The sequence below is a fragment of the Spea bombifrons genome, chromosome 5 (genome assembly GCF_027358695.1).
Source record: "Spea bombifrons isolate aSpeBom1 chromosome 5, aSpeBom1.2.pri, whole genome shotgun sequence".
NCBI classification, from domain to species: Eukaryota; Metazoa; Chordata; class Amphibia; order Anura; family Pelobatidae; genus Spea; species Spea bombifrons.
Genome location: NC_071091.1, coordinates 68,277,548 through 68,296,966, shown reverse-complemented (window position 1 = coordinate 68,296,966; position 19,419 = coordinate 68,277,548). Strand labels below are relative to the sequence as shown.

Below are 19,419 nucleotides of genomic sequence, written 5' to 3'. Positions count from 1 at the left end.
AAGAACTACCTTAAAGAATTGGACATTTCCTGTCCAGAAGTGCCCCCTCACAAAGGTCGCTTGAACCAATCAAGAGCTACTTGACAATCAAGTGATAAGATAAAGGGGAAAAATAACATTGCAGACCTCAATGATACCTCTACTCATGGTACACCGACAATATATGGGTTTTAAGGTTTTATTCAGTGTGTGGAACTATACATTGTTACAGTCAAAAACGCTCACTGTAAAATCTCATGAAGTGCAACTTTAGGGCATTCATTGCGGCTCTCCACCAACTTGTACCAAGACACCAGCCTTTTTACTATGCAGCTCAGATTCATTGAGAACTAACCAAAAATCTTATTGCTGGAGCCAAGACTGGGGAGACCTCTTTTTACACAAACCTTTCAATAATACACATTTTCAGAGACTTGCTGTGTTTTACTGTGCAGTTACAATACTCTACTCACATATAATGTTCTTTCTGTGATGTATAATTGAGAAGCACATTTTGTCTCACTAGGGAAAGAGCACCATGTAAGTTATTTATTACTATAGGATCCATGAGCGAGGTTGCAGACAGCCTGTTGTAAGACATCTCTTCCACTGTTTAGGTAACAAAAGATGAGTAATTACACAGCCAATTTAAATCACTAGGAACAGGTGTGCTACCTATTATAATATATGTTGTACATCATAACTAATGTTTTCTCTTTTTCTTGCCAAGCTTATGTTCATTATAGAAAAAGTGCAGATCCTCTGATAGTTGGAGAACTGCTAATTCCATGATGTTGGCTAAGACCTGAAAGGTCACACTTTGGAGTTTGTTGACTAAAGAGTGTTGGCAGTAGAATTTTGATTTCAGCTCCTTTATTTCACTAGACATTAACATGAGCCAGCACTGTCAGGTGTCTCTAGCAACAAAGGCTGAGCCGTCCCTGGATAGTATATTGTTTAATGGGTGAGGAGACTGAAGAAGTCTCACTGGGGTTGGCCCTACATAATGTATAGCGAAGTCAAGACGTTTAATCAACTCTGACAAATCTTCATTTAACAAATAATCCCCATTCACAATCCTTGTGTACAAATGTGGAGTACAGATTAAAAGTATTTAAAGGGACTCTGGACTGGTGATAAGTATACCACGTATGAGGAGATGTGATCAGCAAACACATTACCTATATGGAAAATAGCCAGCAAATGGGAAAAGGAGCACATATACATAAAAGGAGGGATTCTGCAAACCAAATACATTTAATAGAGACCACTCAACTATCATATGCATTAGAGTGGAATGTCTTTCATTTTGGAAAAGAAAGCCATCCACAATAAATATGCATTAAATCTTGTGCCAGAAGTGAAAAATACACTCTAAAAAGGGGCAACACATGCCTTTCTTCCAGGATATGAAATAATCAACCCTTCGGAATCAGGCTTTACAATAATAAAATGTTCTTGTAAGCCATTTTATATGTAACCATGGATTACTTTGCTGCTTGTTTTTCCATCTTGCTTGTCTCAACAGCGTGCAAAAAATATTTTGAATGCAGATTTCAGTGTCTCAATCAAGTTTTCCATCAGAGGGCCTCTGATATTTGAAGTGAATCCACTTCACCCCTCTGGCGAGTTCCTCTTTGAGAGGACAGTCATGCTTTTTAAGCCAGTGACAATTAATTCAGCTGCGCTCCTTGAGATAAGTGGATGCCCTGCGTGATCCCAAAGTTCCCCACAGCTTTAAAGGAGGACCATGGCACCGAAAAGCAGCGGTCACAAATAGCTCACGAGCTGAAAGCTTTCCTCTACGTTCAAATAATCAGGACTGCATTTTGTTCCATTTGGTTTTAAAGGCTGGTTTTTGCTTGTTGAAAACCTCACTTACAACAATTTTAATTAAATTGCTTACTTCTCTTGAAAGCGTGTGTTCATTTTCCCTCCTTGGCTTTATAAGTTTATGTCCCCAGTAGATAACAGAACCTTATTGCAGCCTATGACTGCCATGGAAACAGATGGATTAAGGAAATGATTCACAACTGCCTAAAACCATTTGCAAGGCTGCCATTACAATGGGTGGTGGGGGGGGAGACCACGATTAGAAATACTTTAGATAACTGTTGATATTATATGTAGTAACAATAGCAGCTGTTGTCTAGAGTAAAATCTTGTTTACATGTGAATAATATTCAATATAGGAATATTTTTAAAATTCTTTCTTTTGGTTAAAATAAAGTTGTCAAATTGTAACTTCTTTTCAATTATTCAACGACGTCTGAATTTCTTAAGAATTCCGTTTCTGTAATCTACATATTAACTTTCTGCTTAGTGTGAGCCACCGCACATGGATGATAAAGTCTCCGCAGATATTAGGGCCGTTAAGTCTTCGGAGCTTGTTCCTGTGACCAAGATGACATGGCATCCTCTGCCAAAGCCACCCCAGGGTTTCTACTGAGCACCTGCTTTCCTTTACTTACCCGCAGGTGTGGTTGTCAATAACCAGGCAACACTGGTTCCTTCCACTCTAATCATATTGGAAGGACACGGCAATCTCTATAGTCAATTAAGAAGACATGGTCTTTATACACTTCACAAGAACAGAACTCCTGCTTATCTTTTAGAAAAACATGCTACCTGCAAAACATTTTCTATGCTGGGTTAGCATAATTAACTACGTGTGTGTATACACACAAACTAATGACTAAGAAGGGTTCACAGTGTGAACTGAGTGTATTAAAGAACTTTACCTTTACTAATAATTCAAATTTGGAGACCATTGGTTTAAAACTAAGAGCCTATTTTACCTGGGGGGAAGCTGTGATTTGTGGCGATAAATCAGAGATTGCTGGATTACAACAGATGAACTCATTTTTGTAATAACCACCTAAATAACTGTTGCTTCACGTTACTTTTTGATGGGTAGGATACTCTGGGAATTAAAAATGGCCTCTAATTTCCACTTGGGTATCAGAGAACAGGTTGAAATGCAGCTACCCAATAACAATTCTGGTTGCTTACCGATTATTCCTGGCTCAGATTTATTAAAGCAATGGCATATGTGTACCCAGCTCGAGACAAGATCATGCAGAAGAGAGAACGTGTGAAAGATTAAAGTTTAAATGTATTTGCCAAACAATTCATGTCATTACTTTTGATGTACACGGCCTCTACCGAGAAATCCAATTTTAATTTCATCCTACCCATGTCAGTAGCAGTTTCCCCAACTGACCTTGGAAACAGATTTACAGTAGTGCTACGGAGGCCCATTTTCTGGACAGAGTATTTAAAGTGAAAAATGTACTTTAATGTTTCAGTAATGTATACAATGGTTTGTGGATACAGGATTACAAAAAATGCGGAGACTCCTCGGCAATGTTTTATATTTCAAACATTAATTGCGTTATTATGCTACTTTGTGGATTAAATTTCGTTTCTTATTTATATAAACATCTGTTTAAGCTTGTGTGGGTGAAATAGTCAAGGGCCAAATCTTCTAGCAAAGACATGCAATCCTTCCTTACAAGCCTCATAAATTACTGTAAAGGGATGCAGAATTACACAAAACAAGCTCCTCTAGTCAGGCACATGGAAATGGATGATAGGAGTTGTAGTACATCAACTGCAGGGGGGTCATGTGTAGTTACCTTGACCTAAGCAGGGGTTAACGCATTTACAAATAGATTAGCTATGTATGACAGCAGTCATTTTTTTGCCCGTGATGCCATGTTAGACTCTCTCCTTATTGTAAGCATTTCAGCCAATCACATGGAGCTCATGTTTCTCTCATGTGCATCACAGCATGAACAGTGTTTTTGTTGTGATCGCTGTAGGAGATGGTTAAAAAGAAAAAGGAATACAGTTAGGGTTTTGCCATCAGTGACACTGTCTGACTGTTCTACACCTTAATGTTCACAGAACGGCACACCACTTCTAGCTCCTCTTCTGTAGCAAAGGTTCCGCTTCATAAAGAGCATCATTATCCCAGAGGCTGATCTATCCAAACGCGCGGAGGTCAATGTGGTTGTTTCAAAGAATTTAACAGCGTCTGGTGGTAATGTATGAAGTAGTCAGTGTCAAATGTCGTATACAAACTCCTACACCTGTTTGAGAGTAGGTTTTAAGGGGTGCTCTTATATACAGAACTTAAAAGAGAAGATACTCTCACAATAAAACAAAGAGCTGCATCCGTCCAACGGATGAAGGAACTTCAGCTGAAGATACAACCTTTTATTGAGATACAGTAATGGTGAGGTACAGTGTGATTTCGGTTCATTTATGACTGGTGTATGCAAAATTGTGGACCTTTCAGAACTAAAAGAAAGCTCATATCCTGGCCATATAACAGAATTTTCTTTTAGAACTTAAAAAGGTGGATGCAGAAAGGCAGTAAGCCAAGATAAAATTAAAAAGAGAGGCACGTCCACTTTTTGCTGTTCTTAAAGCCTATATGATGTAATAGAACATTTTGTAATGCTGTGTTTACCACAATCTGAAGTATCGTAATATCTTGCGCACATGAGATTTTAGTTTGGATCCCGTTCCCCAAATAGTCCAGCAATTATGGATGTGACCGAACCCCGTCATCTATACACTGACTATTCACAGCAACTCACTGCATGCAGTGTATTACACAGGCGAGAGTTGGATTACCATCTATCGATCTGTTCCAAAAACATATATAGCAAAAACGTGAGTCATTCATAATACATAGGTTATATATACAGTGGGTAGAAAAAGTGAACCCTTTGGAATTACCCGGTTTTCTGCATTAACGGTTCATAAAATGTGATCTGATTTACACCTACAGACAAACATACTGTGCTTAAGCTATTAAACTATGACAAAAAAAGTTTAATATATTGAACACACTCACTTAACATTCACAGTGCTGGAGGAAAAAGTAAGTGAACTCCTGGATTTAAAAACCGGCCGAACCTCCTTTGGCAGGAATAACCTAAAACAAGCACTTCCGGTAGCTGCCGATCAAACCTGCACAATGTTTAAGAAGAATTTTAGACTGTTCTTCCTTACAAAAAACGCTTAAGCCAATTCTTATTCCTAGGATGTCTGGTGTGAACGGCTCTCTTGAGGCCATTCCACAGAATTTCTAATGGGTTACGGTCTGGGCTCTGACTGGGACACAGCAAAAGGTGATTTTCTTTTTTTAAGCCATTCCGTAGTATATTTACCTTGATGCTTGGGGTCATTGTCCTGCTGCATTACATAACTTCTACTGATCTTCAGCCAGCCACACTGACATTATCCTGCAAGATACCTTGATAACCTTGGGAATTCATTCTCCCTCAAGGCCCTGAGGCAGCAAAGCAGATCTTAATCATGACACTTTCCACCATACTTCACCATCAGAATGATTTTTTTTATGTGGGTATGCAGTGCCGTTTTTACACCATACATAGGTGCTGCGTGTTTTTCCAGAATTTAATCTTAGTTTCATCAGCATACAAAAAAACATTTCCCAGCAGCGATTTTTTTTTTAAGCGTGGCAACACCATGGCCTTATGTATAGAAGGTGTCTGGTTTAGTAAGTGAAATAGGTTTATGATCACATGATCCGCAGCAATTTATTTTCAGTGGATACTACCAACTGAGGAACTGACCTCCTAGTAGGTTTGCCACCGTTTCCTCAAAATATAACGGCCATAGTTGTGGGTTGTGAGGGTGGAGACAAAAAAGAGCCACAGAGATTGTAGTAGATCATCAACTGTCATTTTATACTGAGCAAGACATTGACGGCGTTACTGCATAACTCCCATCTCCTATAATTTCTGTTTGCATTTTTATGCGTTTTCACTCTCATGCTCCCACAAGAGCAGGGCCCTTTTCTCCTTTGCACCAGTTTATTATTGTACGCGTTTCTAAATTGTTCTGACTGTAAAATCGCTGCAGAATCTGCCGGCGCTTTATAAATAAATGTAATGTCTTCCTTGGTTCTCCGCAGGCCACTTCACATCCCTGTCTTTTCCCAATTCTGTGACTTGTCTTACCTCTTCTTCTTCTTCTGTCTTCTTTCTTAAGGGTTTCTCACTTCTTTCTTTAATGTTGCCATCGGCTAGGGGGCAATCCTACCAGCCATCACAGCGCACTCCCATCTTCTATTTTTCTCCTTCACTCTCCTCCTACTGTTTTTGTTCAGTATCTCCCTCTTTTTTTTCCCCTCACTTCTGTCCCCACCGTATATTTGCTTTTTGTCTTCTTTCGTCCTCTATTGTTCTCTCCCTCATTTTCACTTCCTCTCATCTCCGAACCTACACATTCGATTTCGCTCCCATCAAATTGAAGCGCATCAAAAAAAAAACACTTAGGGGACTGGCTGGGAGAACAAGAGGTGGTTATATTGGTGCTGAAAAGGGAGCTCTTCCCTTCTGAGGAAGCATCTATCCTGATCCCCCATCTCAAAAAAAAAATACTGGCTTTGCATTGCCAGTATTTTACTTATGTCGGCACTGGCTTTTAAGGGCTGATTACTGGCTGTCCCAGTAAAATACCAGCTGGGTGGCAACCCTACCTCCACGTCCGTTATCCTCACTTTTGAGTGCAGGGTTATGGCTATCCCCCTTGCTGGGTAGAGCACACTATGCATACTGTGATGGCTAGGCACACTCCTTGTACTGCAACTAGCATAAACATGGCAATCTGCCCCTGGATTCGATGCAGAAGTCATTCTACCTGTCCCAGAGCAACCACCCAGGTACTGTGCTGGTGATTTCCTACACAACAAGGTCATTTATAAGAACACAAATACTCAAATTTGCTAATTAAGCTTGCCTAGTGTTGACCCTGTTTAATCAGAATTAGATATATTTAAGCATAACACTGAACCTAGTCATTAGCAATTTTTATTCTCTTCACACCAATGATGTCTGAAGTAGAAGGAAAATTGTATTAAGGTACAAGCAAAAAAAAAAAAAAAAAAAAAGGGACAAAGTTACAGCAATAAGTTAAACACATTTGCGGCATATGTCTTACCCCAATGATGCTCAGGCCTTTCATGTACTCCTGACGTGGCTGAGCTTGAGGGACACATCCTGCCAGGACCACTTTTTTATCATGTTCTTGTGCCTTCCTGCGGAAACAGATAAAGTTTAAATGCGGTATGAAGGTTTTTTCTTTCTATGACGCACTGAAGAAAAAAAAGTGTTAAATTGCATTATATTGGCATAGATGGGAAGGCCCCAGATTGTCTCTGGAAGTTCTGGGAATCCTAGCCACCTGCCATGTTCTGGAGTCTTGCCTCATCTCCTTAACCCCTAAAGCAGGAGAAGGAGCTCTCAATGCATGGGCAGCCCTGGGAAATCCCCAGGTATGTATATCTGTCAATATCAAGACCTCAAAATACAGCAGTTAATAGGAGTTTATTCACTAAAAAGGGAGTTAGGAGGATAGTTTACAGGTAAGGTGTGGTTTCATCTGACTTCACTTTATATTCTGAGGGACCAACCCCAGTGAACTTCAGATTTACAAACAGCTCAGATAACCACATACACGACATACAATCACCTCACTGATTGAAGCATGCACTATGCAACATCATCTTGCAGATAACTTTCAAGGATGGTCCTTTATAAATGCATAGAAAATTCACAGTCTAAACTATTTCATTGAAAGGTTCCTAGCAACGCCTAGTGAACACAAAAATAGTCTCCCATATTTCAGCCAAAATTACATAATGTATTAAGACAATGTTAAATGTGCCAAATCATTCATATTATGTTTAAAATGATATGTGGCTGGGATTAGAAACTAACTTGAGCTGGAGTGGTCAATTGCTGCTCTAGTAGATAGAGGCTCTACCAAGTCACTGGCTACGAGCGGAATAAAGAAAGCCAACATTCGATGTTAGTGTTTCTATCCAATGTGATTCACTGCCCAGCAGATGCTTTTACTGAACACTCAAAACCTAATGCCTGCCAATGCCAGCTCCAAAGTTGTTTAATAATAATTGCATGTGACAAGTTGCTTTGACAGGAAAAGGGGGGATACAAACGAAAACAAAACAAGTCTTCCGCAAAACACATCTATGATTTAAAGTCAGTCATTTTCACCCAACATTATATGTTCTCACTCTTGGGTGATGTCAGGTAAATTTTATATGGCGTATAATTTAGGCATGAGTGCAACACAGCAAAAGCTAGAGATTATAGATATGTTACGCCACCAATAAAACCCACTGATTTCTTTGGTATTTATTGAACAAATGCAGAACTTAACAGTAAAGTTTGCAAGAGAGTAATCATCCGAACATTAGCTTAACTAGTCATTATGAAGGGCAAATGTCTAAATGTAAAGAATTGCATTATGCTTTCTTATGTTTCATAACGTAAAGCCAAGAAGTTGATACCACAACTCTCCTGTACACAGGGTCTGGCTGGCTCGGGACAATTGGGTGAGCTACCAAGGGGAAATAATGTCATAAGATTGTTAGTAAACGGAATACAGTGTGAGAATAGCACAGGTTGACTGTTACTACACAAATGTATAGGAATATTACTTTGATAAATGTATATCATGGCACCTGTCAGAGGGTGAGATATATTAGGCAGCAAGTGAACAATTCATCCTCAAAACTGATGTGTTATTAGCAGGGAAAACAGCAAGCGTAAGAATCTGAGCAACTTTGACAAGTCAAATAGTGATGGCTAGATGACTGGGGCAAAGCAAAGCATCTCCAAAACTGCAGCTCTTGTGGGTGTTCCTGGTCTGCAGAGGTCAGTACTTATCAAAAATGGTCCAAGGAAGGAGAAGTGATGGACGACTGGGTCATGGGCGGCCAAGGCTGGCCCATGAGGTCAAATCCAACAGATGAGCTACTGTAGCACAAATTGCTGAAAAAGTTAATGCTGGTTCTGATAGAAAGGTGTAACACACAGTGCATCACAGTTTGGTGCAGAACATCAATGCAAAAAGACATCTAGCTCTGATGGTTTGTTATTATCGTACAGGCTTACTTTTATGGTTTTATAATCACCATAATATAACTACCCATAAGTACAGATTCTACACATGCTCAGTGATGCATTCTGTAGAGCACTGTAATAAAGTCATACCTATAGCAAGCAATCTTTAGGGCAGGCACACACACAAGGTAGTTATCCAGTTGCTGTGAATGTACAGCTCCATGCTGCTTATACAACAGTCTTAAAGAAATAAAGCAGAACGACACCTGCCTCCTATAGATCATAGTGAACATAAAAAATGCTACTTAGAACCATGAATCAGAACTTGTTATATCAACTCAACAGACCAAATATTGTGAAATTATGGCATTTACTGTACTTGAAGTGGGGCCGCTATGTGCAGTGACTGTGCTGAATTTAGTCTACAAGTAGCTTCACTAACTGGTTCTTTGGAAATAGATTATAGGGATTAATCATTAATTCTCATCAGTCCAAAACAGAGGAGGGTTTCCATCTAGTTCAGCTTTCTTTGCAGCACAGAAGCCAAATCAGTAGTTTAAAACCAGACTCCATGGGTTATAACCCCTTTGCAGGCCAAGTAAACTTCAATAACTTCCAATACAACAACCTTCTCACTTATTGAGCTGCACGCATTGAGAATGAAATAACACACCTATAATAAAATGCTAGGTTGTATGTATGGTACAACACCCTGAAAGGTTTCCTTCCGAGGTCCTATTTTGTCTATCCTAGAATCCCTCATTATAGTGTTTGCAAATTGTCTAGAGTTACATAACAAGAAGGCAGAAAGAAAATTCAGATTATTGCAACCATCTATATATTTAAACTGTCCTTACAGCCAGTCTGTAGAAAGGAGTGCATTCCAATTCCTCCAGTTATGTAAAAGACACAAAAATACATGAATTCGGGTTTCTATTTCTACTCCAGGCACCAGGGATATTAATTAGAAAAAAAGTCAGTCCGTAAACTTCACGAGGGTCAGTAAGATGAACAAAAAGCTTTCGTGTCCATAAACAGCTATGTTGATAAATGTGTTTTGCTTGATCTACAAAACTAAAATAATAACAGCTTTAAATGGGACTCCATCTTTAAATGGCTAACTTAAAGCGTGTAGCATCTTCATTGCCAACTAGGTTATAGTGTATGCATCCATAAATCTAACACACAAGCTAGCCCTGTTACAACCTTGCCACCTAGTGGGGGTCTGGAACTCTTCAAGCTAGAACGTCAACATTTTTTTATTCCCCTTGAAACCATATAGCTTGAGTTCACTCTGGGCCAGAGTTAAAATTTATTATGCATTAAAATACTGAATAAAACCAACCATTATGTTCAATGTTATTAAAAGAAAAAGTAAAAAGGGGAGGGGGCATATGGAACAGGTCCAGGATTCTGCAAACGCAAAATACTTTCCAGATTATCACAGTTCCATGTCTGGGATCTTAGTTTCCATCTTTACAGAGGGGTGGGGGGGCAGCAAGTCTCTACTGAGGAGGAAATCTACAAGGAGCAAATATTCCTTGAACCAACTGCAGGGACCATGAAGCTCAGTTGGAAAGTGAGCCAAAACTAACTTTATTATGATGCTGTCCATAGAGAACTGGTTATCGCAGGGAATACTTTTAGGAAAATATGCTTAACCAGGTCAAGTATGCCAATATCGCTCAAAATGGATATCCAAGTAAAATGGCCAGCACATAAAGCCGAAACAGAATGCGAGGGGGAAATAAAATTTAGTGAATTTCTAAAGATACACTGATGTGAATTTACTAAGCTGCAATTTACTGTGAGATCACCAATTTCATTATTCTAGTCATCTGGGATTCTCACAATAGCTCAGTGATCGCTTCTGACAGTTTGGCTTCTCCTCCCATAAGTGCAAAGATTAGAAACCATTAACAAATCATAATATAGGTTAGTATTTAAACTTTCAAAACGTTTTAAGGAGAATCCCCTGTTCAAATACATTTGATTTCAGTGAAAACAGGACCATGGATGAAGGTGGCTGCAGCAGTAAGTGATTTCTTATTTATTTTTAAAGGTTTATGCATATTACAAAAATAGTTTAAGGACTTTTTTTTGGTGGTGGTGGGACTGCATTGGACAGTGAACTGCCCCTTTAAATACCTTCATACAAGTGGGAATGACCTCAATCAGGACATGTGGAATTGCATGCTGCTTAGACAGGGATATTAATAGAGCAAAAAAATTTAAAAAAATCACTATATTATTTGACAGGGCCCTCAATCCTTAGCTGCACTCAAAGAAAAAAAAACAAAAACAAATGAAAGTTCAAATTGTATCATAAGTATGATTAACAGCTTGCTATTACCATTCATCACTGCCTATATGTTTGATTAGATGCAGAGATCAGATTTTCCATTACGCCACAAAGTTGTGATCTACGGCTGAATATCAGCTAGACTTCTCATTTATTCGTTTTTATTTGGCAGGATTTCAGGAAATTGTTTCTCACCTGTTCCTGAATTTTTTTTTTTTTTTTTAGATAATGTGCTGCTTTTTAGGACCTTTTAGCCTATTTCACTTTGACACAGGTTCCCTTTAACTGATGTTTAAAAAAAAAAAAAAAAAAAAAAAAAAAAAACAGGGCTGGCACTAATCAAGCCTGGGTGTGTCTAGCGCACCCAATCATCAGTTACATTTTTCTAATTGGCTAAAGGGAAACAGATTAACTTATAATCAACTAAATTTATCTCCACAAACTCTCTGCTTGACCCTCTACAATCTGGTTTATTTCCACAACATTCCAACGTGAGCGCACTCACTAAAATTACCAAGGACCTCCTCACCGCCAAAACAAAGGCCGTTTCTTAATACTTATACACTTGGACCTCTCTGCAGCCCATAATACAGTTTACAATCCTTCATGCTCATGGCATCCAGGACACAGCTACTACCTCCTACCTCTGTCTGTACTTTTAGTACTTGTTCTCTCATTACCACTATCTAGTGGTTTTCCTCAGGGATTAGTTCTTGGGCCTCTACTCTTCTCCATCTACACTTGGATAGCTCATATCTTCATTTGGTTTCCAATACCACCTATATGCAGATGACACCCTGATCTATATCTCCTCTCCCGACCTTTCACCCTCTGTAATTTACCTGACTGTCTTTCTGGAATTGCATCGTGGAGGCCTTTGCATTACCTGAAGCTCAATATCTCCAAGAGTGACCTTATGGTAATCAAGCCATCCGCTGTCCCCAATTCCGGACATCTGTTGACCACTCCACTATCCTGCCTTTCACTTGAAAAACATCTCCCGAATTTGCCCATTCCTCAAAGAAGAAACAACCAAAATACTAATCCCCTCACGATATCCTGCCTGGATTATTGCAACTCCCTACAAACTTTTCTTCCCCACTACTGCCTTTCACAGCTCCAACGCTGTACCTAGATTAATTTTTCTCCGTTAATGTTCCTCATCTGCCAATCAATCCAATGGCCTCCCATACCCTTCAGAGTCAAATTCAAATCCCTAACCCCCTAATTTAGCTTTACCCAGCCCTCTTCTACCGTTTCATATCTACCTCAACGGACTAGATTGTAAACTCGCAAGAGCAGGAACCTCTTCTCCTTTTGTACCAGATTGTTTTTGTTATTTTAAATTCATCCTACCTACTGATTGTAAAGCACTACAGAATCTGCTGGCGGTATAGATAAATATAATGTAATACTCAAGATACCTGTCTAACATTAAAATTTGTTGGATGATCTGAAAAAGATTTAAGTCATTAAGTGCGACAAATATGCAAAAACAGAAACCTTAATTCTACCTTGTTAAAAATGTTATGTCACCTTGAAAGCTTATTTTTATCTGTTATCTAAACTATTTTTTATTAAGATATGGCTAACAAAAAAAAAATTAAATATGCAAGTATGCTATGAAAAGTGGATGGTTGCACATGAGGAATAACTGGTTAACAGATAACGTTCTAACCACCCTACAACTTGTAAAAGTAAAGTGACAAAATGTAACTTTAATAGCTATTAGAGCCCATTAAGTGTTAGTTTGCTTAATTTTCTATGTTCCCAACCCCTTAATCTTGCACGACGTTTGTATTAAACCATATAAAATAGTAATATAAATTACCTTTAACATAGGTTTTTATACAATGTCAGACAGCAAGGAAATAAAAACCCTTTTTGTCTTAGCTCAGACTGTAAATGACTGATCTAATGGCAAAGTATATTGATCATAACCTCAACAGACCTTTAACAAAAGCAAGACAATCACCTTAAGTCGAGGCACTCAGCTTTTGCGATATTTTATATTGATGTTAATATATCCCTGTCCATTCAGCAGATAACAGAGGTGTATTTTGGTCTAAGGCTAGGGAGGCAGCAGCCCCTTCACCTCAAACCTGGGGGGCGGATTGCCCTATAAGGCGATCAGGCTTCCCCGTGCTCCTTTACTCAACGGGCCGTCAGACCCCCTGCAACTGTTGCATGAGCCACTAATGGTTATGCCGTGTGTACAGGGCGGCAACAACATGTATTTAGCCAAGCACAAAGTAAAGTCGTAGCGATAATACACACTAGTATAAAATACACATGCTTAATACTGAAATACATGGTCAGGAACATTTTCCAGTGGTCACGCTATTTTGTACTAGTCTGATACACGGGCCCTCTCAGTTCCCTCAAGAAGGAGTCTTGTATGTTATACTTACACGTATACACATTAACCCGTGTGACCTTCTTGGCAACTTCACGGTGCTCTGTCTACATCATAGGATGGAAGACTGTTTAAAATGAATGTCTTACGTGGTCACAACAGTGAGAGCACAGTCACATGTACAAAATATGTGGCCCACGATGAATAAGAGCATACTGTCAACTGAATGTTATAACAAAATAATCTCAAGGGGATAAAAGGACATTTGAGACGATAACTAAAATGTACATACATACACATCAGTAAACACATCAATAATATTTAAAGAATAATCATTTTGCAAACTTTTGTTGATGAGCAAAATTATTTTTCTTTGTGAATGACGTTAGCACAGGAATGGTATTAAAGCTTTTATCCTTCAAAATCAGGAATGCTAATGAGAATACCTCAAGGAATCTCCAAACTGAAATAATAAAATATATTTACATCGTTCATATACTTCAATAAAATGAACTTTACCTTGAACCATCATTTTTAATTGCATCAGGACACATTTTCTGGAAATTTACTGCCACTTTTCTTTTTTATTATTTTTTATTAGGCAGCGTTCATGGGTTTTTTAAAAAAAATAAAGAACTCTAAAAACAGGCATCAGATCAAAAGTAAACAGATGGGGATTTTAACTTAAGGGGACTCGTACAAAGGCACTCTCAGCAGTGCCATCTCACAGTAACAGACAGACACAGCAATCAGAGTCTGCAGAGCGCTTTCACAGTAGAAGAAGATAAGCCAGATCAAATGTTTTAGCATTATTAGGTGCAAATTAAAGCGTGATCAGACTGAATAATCAGCAATTTGTTGGCATTTCTGCTTAGGCCACAATAGCCATTCTCAATAGGATATTGGGCAGATACTATCAGTTGCGCATGTTTTAAGGAATTATTGCACTGAGCGGATCTGGCACGGCTGCACACTATTCCAGGGGAGGCCTGGCATTTGAACTTGTGGTGGTGGGGAGGGGGATATATCTTGTACGCTTGGTGAATTAATGCGCTGATTTAATTACAGACTTGTACCATTAATATGATTCCCGAATGGCTGCCTGGTTCTACATATTAGGAATCCGAGACACACGCCTAATTGTTAGAAAAGAAATCATGGAATCGAAGACAGACTTAATCAGCCCCCAGCTCCTAGACATATTCAGTGCACCTGACTCTGGGACAAGCTTGGCAATTTGGAAGTGACTTAAAAATTAACCGTGTGTTTAGATGTAGACTGTGCAGCCTGGAAAGGAGATTTTTAAGTGAAAGGGAAAAAAATACATGGCTAGGGGGTATCATGAAGCAGCTACACCGGGAACAATAGGGACGGACAAAAGGTGGCGAGTGGCAACTTTACGACAAGAAAGTATGGTCATTCTGTAATTTGGCTATAGCTCTTAGCTTTCTTGAGGTGCAATAGTTCCTTATTTTTCAACTACATGTGGTTTGTCACTAAAGTTGGTGCCTGCAGGGTAGTTGCAAAATTAAGTCAATGTCATCCCCACTTATTATAAAGGGCCAACAATAGTGAGCATACCTTGCCCTCTAAAGTACAAAATAAATCTGTGAGCTCATGAAAGTCACATCTCTGATTGAGCTATACATTATGCAAGGTGAGCTCTGCACTCCCTGCGGCAAAGCTTGCCAGACATGGCTATTTGTAATCTATAATGAAGTAAACAAGTCTCCTTTCTCAGTCAATAAACCAAAGTGTCTCCACAACAATCATGTGATGAGGACATTTCCCCTTTAAGGAATGTTGCAAAAATTAGCTATATTAAGATCAATAATCTGATATTGTTGATGACTTAGTTGCATTGATGCCATCGTGTTAACGAACAAACATCGGGAAGCCAGATCCTATAAAGGTGACTCTGCAGACAGATAAAAATAAAAAAAAAATAAAAAGATTTTTAACCAAACTATGCAGAATATTAAGAAATATTGCATTATTGGGGGAAACATGTGTAGCATTAATTCATTGGCATTAGATCATATTGCAAAGTGCCATTACACACTTTGAAGTATGACTCACAAGTCCCAGCCTATAGATCTTTGGAGCCTAACTTGACATAAATTCGATGAGAACATTCATCATCAGTCAAAACGTTGCTGTTGGGAACAATGCCAGAGCAAAAACCCTTTTAAAAAGAATAAAGCCAGCTTCCTAGCACACAAGACGCTATACATTTAAGGTACATATTGTTTCAATAGTCCAATCCCATTACTGAGACACATATACTACTGGAAGGCCAAAGCCAGTATGTAGAAAAACGTGAAGTCAAAACAAAATTGTGTTTCTACCAAAGCATAATGAAATCATTAAGGTCATTCTTTAATGCTCATCTCAGGGTATCAAATTAAAGCGGATTGTGAAGAATACAGGGGAACATGGTAGTAGGATCTATAAAAGGGAAATATGCTTTGCAAAATGTAGAACTGATCTAATGACTTATGTTTACATAAGTCAGTTTCAATTTGCAAAATCCATTGAGAAAACAGAGTGAGTTTGAACCGCACAGGTGTCCTGAAACAGTTTTAGAGAATATTCTGTGCAAGTATCGACCTAAGCCTGTTCTATAACATAAGTTTCCATATGTGTGCAAAACAATATAATTCAGATCGGAGGCACTTAGGCTGAAGGCAGAGCCGGCCTTAGGTGTTCCGGCGCCCTGTGCGAACTACTCCTCTGGCGCCCCCCCTCACTACCCCCCCTCTGCCCCTTCAAACTACCCCCCCTCTGCCCCTTCAAACTACCCCCCCCTCTGCCCCTTCAAACTACCCCCCCCTCTGCCCCTTCAAACTACCCCCCCCTCTGCCCCTTCAAACTACCCCCCCTGTCCCTTCAAACTACCCCCCCCTCTGCCCCTTCAAACTACCCCCCCTGTCCCTTCAAACTACCCCCCCTCTGCCCCTTCAAACTACCCCCCCCCCTCTGCCCCTTCAAACTACCCCCCCCTCTGCCCCTTCAAACTACCCCCCCCTCTGCCCCTTCAAGCTACCCCCCCTCTGCCCCTTCAAACCGAACAGGGCGCCACACTCCAGGGGGGCGCCGCCGCCGGGTCCTCCCCCGCCGCCACGGGGTCCTCCGCCGCTGCCGCGGGGTCCTCCTCCTCCGCCGCCCCCCCCTGCACCTAAATGAAAACGTTGTTTTTTTTGTTGTTGGTTTTCCATGTTAAATAAAGTTAAAAAAACCAACAACAAAAAAAACAACGTTTTCATTTAGGTGCGGAGGGGGCGGCGGAGGAGGAGGACCCCGCGGCGGCGGCAGCGGAGGAGGACCCCGCGGCGGCGGCGGAGGACCCCGTGGCGGCGGAGGACCCCGTGGCGGCGGCAGCGGCGGCGGGGGAGGACCCGGCGGTGGCGCCCCCTGGTCGCACACCCCAAAGGCCGGCCCTGGCTGAAGGGATACCTGGAAACTCTCCATGTTTTATCTCCCGGCGGGGAGGAGCAGAGTAAGGCCCTTTCCAGTCCTTGTAAGTTTTTATTGAGGGCTAGCTCCTCCTCCACACATGACAGGCCACACCCCACCTACTGAGCCCCACCCCCAGCTCCTCTCTGATAGAATAAGATCACAGGGAGAGCTGCCCTGGAATGCTACCGAAGTATAGGCGTTTACTGTGTGTGTAATCCCACAAAATATTTGGGGGCTGAAGGCATACAACGCTAGGCATTGTCATTTACTTATCCAAAATGTTCATTTCCAATGATCTTCGAGTAAATAATACAATGGGGATTATTAACATGTACTTGGGCTGATGACTTCATATAGAAAGAGGCAAATCAATCTATAAGAGAAAAGACTGCGAGTTCAGTTACCAGAGAATTAGATGATGTTCATACAGCCTTATACTTTAGTGTTGGACACAATTAGTATAACCGTCTCCTAGAGCACGTCTTTGACGGTAAACAGAACTTAGTACGGACTCCACGGTAGTTCCTCCATAGAATTAATTTCAGTCTATTAACCCAAACCCAGTAGAAAAACAAAGTCCTCTTGCACTTCACGACAAAACAAACAGTCTCCCTTCTGACAGTACAAGTTTTTTTTTTTTTTCATCTGTGAAATCAAGAGAAGTCTCATGATCTGTTTGGAAGATAACCCAAGTGTGACTCAGCTGTGGTTCATCAAAACTGGTTTTAAAAAGACAAAAATACCTTCAGGCAGCTCTATGCCACAAACTGCTGCTTACGAGAATGGATCACTGTGAAGAAGGATTAATTTTCATCCCTATTGTTTAGAAAAACAGTCGAGCCCTGTAGGCATCAACAGTACTGAGAACTTTTGAACAGAACATGAAATTGTTCAATGTGTTTTCTGTACGTTATTCAGACTGAAACAGAGGTCTTGAGAACAGCCAGTGAAGCCTTAGCAATTGGTAGGAACATCATTCTTATTTACATAATATCCCTGTATTACTTTTATCAAAATCAAAATGTAAGCAGCAACCCACAGTTTGAATTGCTCTGCCAGTTTCACCAAGCAGAAAAAAAAACAAACAAAATCAATGAAATGATAAATAATTAGTCATATGAAAGGTCACTGGTGAGTCATGATTCACATATTAACCTTTTCTAAACTTCAAACCGCAGGTGGACCAAATGAAATGCAATCCTGTGCGTGTAAACTTTCCGTAAATGTATATAATTACAGAAAAATCTCAAACAAGGTACGGATTATCTCATTACCGGTGGCACTGGAGACGAAAGGTGCTTTCTAGTATAAACACATCCCATCGCCTACCTTCCCTGTGCCTCTGTAGAGCCCTCTCATTACAGGGACTATTAGCCTGTCTGTTGGTGACAGAGGTATCCCAACCTAAGGACTTTAACAAGGTTTACAAGAGGCACTGCTGGCTAACCCAAGCCTTCAGGAGAATTCACCAAGAGCATGAGTAACCGACGATGTTCATCCCGTGATCTTGTGACAGTGACATTATGATGCCTACCCACTAAACCATGAAGAACGCATGGACTATGACTTATTTCCCATTTGGCACATTTCTTTTCCAAGGAAGAATATTTGCACTCAAACTTTCAGCCAGTGCTATTACTAATGGGCATTCTGTAAGTAACTGATTATGGATACGCACTGTCCTTAATATATCAATGCTCCTCCTCATATCTGAGAACTTTGAGGATCTGCACCAAGGGCGATGGGTAAACCAGTGCAGCTTTTCGTCGCCATGTTGGGGAGGTAAATGTTTTAGCGCCTCACCTCCTCACCCACGTCAGGCGCACTTGCAGTGGGTAAATCTCTCACATGCTCATCCGATCAGAGTGCTTTTCCTATTGGAGGTTAGATTACCTGCCCTTAAGTCATCGTGAAAGAAAATCGGAAGTGCTACCATGCCTGGTTATCCCCTCGCCAAGCTTTGCAGAGCTGATGGAAATGCAGCATTACTTCAATAAGTAAAATCTTCCTTTAAGATATTAAATAATGTAGCAATCATATCAAAGGTAAAATTGACAGGCATAGTGTGGGTTTAATTTCAAAGTAGCCGTACTGAATTTTTAACACTTTTATAACTACATACAGCACTAAGAACATGATTCCTACCGCTGAATGGTCAAACAGAAATAATTCTGCAATCAAGTAAGTGACACAAAAGCAATAGAAACATCTGTTTATAGACATTTGTGTTTTTACGTGATTTAAGCACCATAAGAATAAAACGATCAACCTGCTACGATTTGCTTAATATTCTATCAAAGGTAACTGATGTTTTATCTAAGTGGCACAAAACCTCTGAAAAGGGATTTTTAAGGAAAAAAAATAAATAAATACTTAAGTATAGAGGTTTCCTAGTGGCTTTACTTCTTGTATTT

The 19,419-nt window shown here is 40.0% G+C and overlaps 1 protein-coding gene across 1 annotated transcript in view; it reads right to left on the bottom strand.

Moving 5' to 3' along the window:
• The window catches only part of CDKAL1 (CDK5 regulatory subunit associated protein 1 like 1), a 333,479-nt gene that overhangs the window by 240,560 nt on the left and 73,500 nt on the right, over positions 1–19,419 (bottom strand). Inside the window, exon 6 of the mRNA XM_053467623.1 lies at positions 6,961–7,057. Within this exon, the coding sequence (XP_053323598.1) occupies positions 6,961–7,057 (97 nt within the window). The remainder of the gene's footprint in view (positions 1–6,960; positions 7,058–19,419) is intronic.